The following is a 7500-nucleotide window of genomic DNA, read 5'->3' on the forward strand; positions in this document are numbered from 1 at the left end:
GAATAGAAGAGGATGCTGTTATAATCTCGATTTATTGCGGGATGAGAGACAGGGAGAGAGACAAAGAGAAAGAGATGAAAAAATAGAGATATTCGTTTTTTATATGCGCTTCTTCGGAAGTGACACAGAATTACGAAGAAAAATATGTCGATATGTTTCTTCTTTTAAAGTTGTCTTTTCCCCTTTTTTCCTTGGAGATTATTTAGGTTTATTTATGAGATTCTTGAGAAACAGAGACATGGAAAGGGGAAGGGGATGAGAGACAGAGAGAGGGAGGGAGTGAGGGAGGGAGGAAAAGAGAAGAGTCGAATAAGAGCAACCGGAATGGCAGGAAAGAAAGATGAATGGAAGAGAAAGAGACCGAAGAGAGAGAGAGAGACCGAAATGGAGAGAAAGAAAGAGAAACAAGAGATCGAAAGAAAGACACTAAAAGAACGAAAGAATAAAAGGATAAAGAGAGAGAGAGAGAGAGAGAGAGAGAGAGAAAGAAGAGAGAGAGAGAGAGAGAGAGAGAGAGAGAGAGAGAGAGAGAGCGAGAGAGAGAGAGAGAGAAAGAGACAAACAGAGATGTAGAAAAGGAGAGGAATGATAGAGAGAGCAATAATAAAGCCCCCTCAGAAAAAAATAATAATGATAAAAGAAATAATAAAACAGAAGAGAGAGAGGAAAATCTTCCCCAAGTGTTCTGGTAAAAATAGAAAATAAACAGATCCTGACGTATGACTGCGAATAGAAGAAAAACTGTTTCGCGTTTAATGGATAGGTTTTGCTCCGTGTATTTCTTTCTCCCTCGTTCTTTGTCTTTCTTTTCTCTTCCTCTTTCTCTTTCTTCTTTTTTAATCTTTACTTCATTTGCTCTCTTTCTTTCGTTCTTTTTTTCGTCTTGTCTACTTTCTTCATATTTCTTTTTTCTTCTTGTTTCTCTCTTTATCATCTTTTTTCATTTGTTTTCTCTTTGTCGTATTTTGTCTTACGTCTCTCTCTCTCTCTCTCTCTCTCTCTCTCTCTCCTCTCTCTCTCTCGCTCTCTCTCTCTCTCTCGCTCTCTCTCTCTCTCTCTCTCTCTCTCTCTCTCTCTCTCTCCTTTTCCATGTCTCTGTCTCTGTATGGATCTGCGCACATTTCAGTATTTCTTTATCTAACCACATATCACTTCATCATATCGATCCACCTATCTACCTAAATCTATCTATCTCTTTCTATCTATCTTCCCCCCCTTTCTTTATATCTGTTTTCTGTTTTTGTCGTTTTAGAAAGGTGGACATTTTGAGGCCCTGAATAAATGGAAAGTAATTTGTCTAGGATAAAGGGATAGAGCGTGAGCGCAGCGTGTCTCCCACGTTCCAGCTGGGACGGTCTAAGAAGCGATATGTATGCAGTTTATATATATATGTATATGTGGATAAGTGTATGTGGGTGTGGGTTGGGTGTATGTGAGAGAGAGAAAAGAAAAGAGAGAGAGAGAGAGAGACAGACAGACAGACAGACAGACAAACAGACAAACAGACAGAGAGAAAGAGAGAGAGAGAGAGAGAGTTTGCAAATGTGTGTGTGTTAGTGTTTACGTTTGGGTTTGTGAATGTATGTTAAAGTGTGTGTATATGTCCGTGTGTGTGTGAGTGTGTGTCTATGGTTCTAAAGTTTGAGTAAGCAGAGAGGCTATTTGGGATGGCATGCTGCGAAAAAATGGATGTAAGAGTGATATAAAAATGTGCAAAATAAAAAAGAATTATGGGAGGAAAGAATTATTATTTTGCTGCTACAGACTTGATCAAACTAAAATTAACCCTAAATGTATCAGAATGTATTACAAATTTGTATGAAACAATGAACGCAAGAAATTCACATAAGACTGAACGCATTTGCATTTTGTACCCAATATATTCATCACTCAAAGTTTCCCTAATCCCCCTATTATTTATTTCATTTTCTCTTTCATTTCCCACCCTTTTCCTTCCCCTTTCCTCCATGTCTTCCTTTGTTTCTCTTCTCTTTTTCCCTCCTTCCTTTCCCACTTCCTCCACACCCGCCTTCTCTTACTCTCCTTTTCCTCCTCTCTCTCCTTCCTTCCCTCATCCTCCACATCCACCTCCGACTCTTCCCTCTCCTCCCCTTCCCTCCTCCTTCCTTCCCTTCCCCTCTGTAATCTCCACCAACTCCACCCATTCCCCTTTTTCTCTCCCTCCTTCTTCTCTTCCCCCTTCCTTCCCGCTTTACCTCCTCCCTCCCTCCCTCCCTCCCTGCCTTCTTCCCTCCTTCTCCTTTCCGTACCTCCTTCCCTCCTCCCTCCTCCCTCCTTCCCTCCTCCTCCAACTCCCTTTCCTTTCTCCCTCCTTTCCTCCTCCTCACCACCTTCCTCACTTCCTTCTCTCCTTCCCTCCTCCTCCTTTCCTTCCCCCCTTCCCTCCTCCTTGCAGGCCTAGAAGCCGTCTCCGGAGAGAACCTGACGATGGAGAACGTCTCGAGGAAGCAAATGGGCGCCTACCTGTGCATCGCCTCCAACAAGGTGCCGCCCTCCGTCAGCAAGAGGATTATCGTCAGCGTCTTCTGTGAGTAAGAGCTGGAGGCATATGTGTGTACGTTTGCATGTGTGCGTGTGTGTGCATATGTACACACACCCATACAAATTTTTTATTAAAATTTTAAAAAAAATTAAATTTTTTAAAAAAATTATTTTTTTAAATTATAATTAATTAAAAATTATAAATTATTAAATTTTTATAAAAAAAAATTTAAAAAAATTTATTTTTAAATATATATATTTTTTAAAAAAAATTTTATTTATTATTTTTTTAAAAAAAAATTTTTTTTTTTTTTTTTTCTTTTTTTTCCCTTTTTTTTAAAATTTTTTTTTTTTTTTTTTTTTTTTTTATTTTTTTTTTTAAAAAATTTTTTTTTTTTTTTTTTTTTTTTTTTTTTTTTTAAAAAAAATTTTTTAAAAAAAAATTTAAAAATTTTAAAATTTTTTAAAATTTATATAAAATTTTTTATAAAAATTTTTAAAAATTATTTTTATTTAAATCATTTTTATTTAAATTTTTTTATATTAAAAAAAATTTATATTTTTTTTTTTTTTTTTATTATTTATAAATATAAAAATAATATATTATATATAATAATAATATTTATTATATATTTTTTATATTATTATATAAAATTTTAATTTAATATATATTATATTATAATATTTTAAAATTTTTTAAATATATATTTTATATATAAATTTATATAATTTTTTTAAAAAATTTATATATTTTTTAATTTTAAAAATTTTATTATATATAAATAAAAATTTATATTATATAATATTTATTAAAATTAATTAAAAAAATTATAAAAAAATATATATATATATTTTAATATTTTATTATATAATATATATATTTAAAAAATTTTTTTATTTTAATAATATTATTTATATATTTTATTTCTTATATAATATATTTTTTTTTTATTTTATTTTTATATTATTTATATAAAATTAATAATTTTATTATTTTTATTTTTATATATTTTTTTTTTATTTTTTTTTTTTTTATTTTTTTTATATTTTTTTTTATATAAAATTTTTATTTTTTTTTTTTTTTCACCCCCGCTCCCGAAAAACCGTGTGTTTAGTTTTTTTTTTTTAAATTTCCCTCCCGCTACCTTAAACTCGAAAACGCCCCCCCCGTCCCCCCACCCCCCCCTCCCCCCCTTCCCCTCCCCCCTTAGTTTCTTTTTCTTCCGAACCTTTCTCTGTCTTTCTTTTGGGTTCCCTCTCCCTTTCCCCCCCTTCCGCTCCTTTTTCGCCTTTTTCTCTTTTCCCCCTTTTTTCCTTCGTCATTTTTCGCTCAATTTTTTTTCGATTTTTCGGCGTTTCTGCGATCTGTGGCGTTTTCTTTTTTTTCCGTTTTATTTGCATTATCATTGTTATTGTTATGAAAATCGCCATAATAATAGTATTAATACTACTATTGCCACCCCTCATAGCGTTAATGACAATGAAGATAATAATGATCATCATCATTAATAATTTTTTTTATTGTTATTATCATTATTATCATAATTTTTAGTATTATATTATTATTTTGTTGTTGTTGTTGTTGTTATCATCATCATCATCATCATTATCACGATTATTATTATCATCAGTAGCAATCAGTATTGTAGTTACTGTATTTTCATTATTATCATTGCCATTAGATGAATCAGCATATGACTCAGCATATATATCAGATGAATCAGCAGTAGTAGTGTCATAGTCATTATGTTTATCTTTATAATCGTTGCTATTCTTATTATCATTATTATTGTAATTATTGTTTTGATTTCTGTTATTGTTATTATTATAATTTCTATTATCATTATTATCATTGTTGCTGTTGTTGTGTTTTTATTGTTGTTGTTACCATTGCTGTCAGTATCCTGACTATCAATAATGATAATGATCACCAAAAATCCCTCTTTCATCATCAGCTATACGAAAAAAAAAGAAAAAGGAAGGCGAAGAATAAGATGAAAATATATATATAGAGAGAGATAGATAGATAGATAGATATAGATATGTATGTATATATAAATATATATATATATATATATATATATATATATATATATATATTATTTATAAATATATATATATATAATTTTAGAGACTGCCTTTTCTTCATTTTCTTTATTGACCTTTTCGCATTGCTAAGGGTCGGTCGTTTCTTTCTTTTTCTCCCTGTCTGTCCTTCTCTTTCTCTCTCCTTGTCCCTCTTTCTCTTTCAAACAGAATCATGTAACATTAAAGTCAACTCAAAATAATTTTATTTCCCAGACTACCATTAATAGCTCATTATCAGTCATTATTCTCTGTGTGAAATTACCCTTAAATTGATAAGAAATGCTTCCATTAGCTTGTATTGCAATCCGTTTGATTTGAAAAACCTTTAAACTTATTCTTTGTCTTGTTTACTTTCATATGTATATAGATATACATACGCACACACACACACACACACACAGAGGCACACACACACATAAGCACACACTCACCACACGGCAGCACCACACACACCCACACACACACACACACACACACACACACACACACACACACATAACACCACACGACACACACACAACACACACATACACACCACCCACCACACACACACCACACACACACACCCACACCACACCCACATCTTATATATAATATATATATCTAGATTATATATATCTATTATATATATATTATATCTCTAGCTATACTATGCATACATACGACTGTGTGTACATATATATTATATTATATATCCTATCGTAATATATATATATATTATGTATCTCTCTATATATCTATATATATTCTATATATCAATATCTATCTATGCATCATCTATTGAATCATATCTTATCTATATAATATATCTAGATATATATATCTACTCTATATCTTATCTCTATTTCTGCTATATATCTGATGTGTGTGTGTGTGTTTGTGTCTGTGTGTGTGTTGTGTTGTGTGTACTCTATCTCCTATATCTACTCTCTCTATACTCTCTATCTCCTATCTCTACTCTATCTTCATCATTCGATCTCTGTCTATATCTCCTACCTCTATCCTCTATATATCCACACACCAGTTATCCCGTCCCGCCCCCCACCCCACACACCCACACCGCCCGCACACCACACCCCCACGCCCCCCTCACCCATATATATTACTATATATATATCTTCTATCGGATCTACTCTCTCTCTCTCTCTCTCTAAGGGCTATCTATATCCATAGATATATATATATGTCTATACTCTATGTTGGCACTTTGCAAATCACCCTCGATTGTACTAAACTAGGCGTTGTGGCCGAGCGGTTAGGGCATCGGACTCCAGCCTGTCACGACGCAATCGGAGTTTCGAGGGTTCGAGTCACCAGCCCGCGGCGTTGTTCCCTTGGGCAAGGAACTTACCTCAAAATGCCTACCTAGCCACTGGGTGGGCAAGCAGCCCAAGTCGTGCTGCTCTCCCAGCCTCTGATAAATAGAGAGAATGATTGCTAAAAAGGTAACAGGCGGCACTACTCCGTGGAAAGGAACTGGGGACCCTACCACGTAATCACTTCAAGAGCATCAACATTAAACTACAAGTATCTGCTGTGACCACGGCGGTTTAAACATGAACGCTACGTATAAGAAGAAAAAAAAAAAAACACAAAAAAAAAAAAAAAAAAAAAAAAAAAAAAAAACAAAAATATATATTATATATATATATATATATATATATATATATATATTATAATATATTGTATGTAGGCAGCGCTCAAAATATTATCATATATATTCTTATATCCTTATATATTATCATATATGTTCTTTTCTCTCGCTTTATTTTCGTTTTCCCAAGCTGAATCGTCATCTCTGTTCCTCATTTATTATATCTTTTCGTTCCTTGATAATCTTTCTCAGCTTATTATCTTATTCATGATAGTTATCCTTTCCCGTTATCTTCTTTTCGATTATTCTCCCTCACCTTCATATCATCTTTCTATCTAATCTTCTTTTTCTCCTCCTCCTTTTCTTCATTTTCTCCTTTACCTTCATTTATCATCCCTCTTTTCTCTTTGGTGTAGGGTAGGCAGATAGGTTTTCACCTCTTTCTTTTTCTTTTCTTCTGCTTCTTCTTTTCTCTCCTTCCCCTCGTCCTTTTTCCTCATTCGCTTTCTGTCACTAGCTTTGGTGGATTTTTTTTGTTTTATTATCTCTTCATCCTAACGTTATTCCCTTTTATTCCGTTATCTCCCTTTTTCCTTTTATTCCTTACTGCTCTCCCTCTTTCATTATTCTTCCTCTATCTCAATAGTCTCCTCTTCTTCTGCGTTTTCTTCCTTCCTCCCATCCCTCCTCTCCTCCTCCTCCTCCTCCTCTTCCTCCTCCCATCCCTCTCCTCCTCCTCCTCACCTTCACCCCCTCCACCTCCACCTCCCCCTCCTCCCCTTCCTCCTCCTCCTCCTCCTTCATTTCCTCTTTTTGATCACCCTCCTCCTTTTCTCATCATTATCCCCATTCTCCCCTCATTTATCATTCCTCTTCTCCCCCAACAGTCTCCCCGGTGGTGAAGGTGGACAATCAGCTGATCGGCGCTCCACTGGAGACCGAGGTGGAGATCCAGTGCCAGGTGGAAGCCTATCCACATGCTATCAACTACTGGGCCAAAGATAACGGGGAGAGATACTGCTAAATGGGTAAGTAAAGAGGAGAAAGAGAGGGGAAAAATATATCCAAATTGCTGAAAGGTGAGAAGGGAGGAAGGACGCCGGGATATACATGGGAGAGAGGGGATGGAAAAGGGGATAGGGATAGAAAGGGAGAGGGGGTAGAAAGGGAGAGGGGGTAGAAAGGAAGAGAGGGGATAGAAAGGGGGAAAGGGACAGAAAAGAAGAGAAGGATAGAAAGGGAGATAGAGACAGAAAGGGAGAAAGGGATAGAAAGACAGAAGGGGAGAGAAGGAGAGAAAGGGAGAGGGATAGAAA

At 34.6% G+C, this 7500-nt stretch overlaps 1 protein-coding gene across 1 annotated transcript in view; it reads left to right on the forward strand.

The window, feature by feature from the left end:
• Window positions 1-7500, forward strand: part of LOC119595634 (lachesin-like) — a 138588-nt gene that overhangs the window by 110132 nt on the left and 20956 nt on the right. Inside the window, 3 exon segments of the mRNA XM_037944741.1 lie at window positions 2417-2548; window positions 7072-7185; window positions 7188-7212. Coding sequence (XP_037800669.1) covers window positions 2417-2548; window positions 7072-7185; window positions 7188-7212 — 271 coding nt within the window.

The sequence above is a fragment of the Penaeus monodon genome, chromosome 36 (genome assembly GCF_015228065.2).
Source record: "Penaeus monodon isolate SGIC_2016 chromosome 36, NSTDA_Pmon_1, whole genome shotgun sequence".
NCBI lineage: Eukaryota > Metazoa > Arthropoda > Malacostraca > Decapoda > Penaeidae > Penaeus > Penaeus monodon.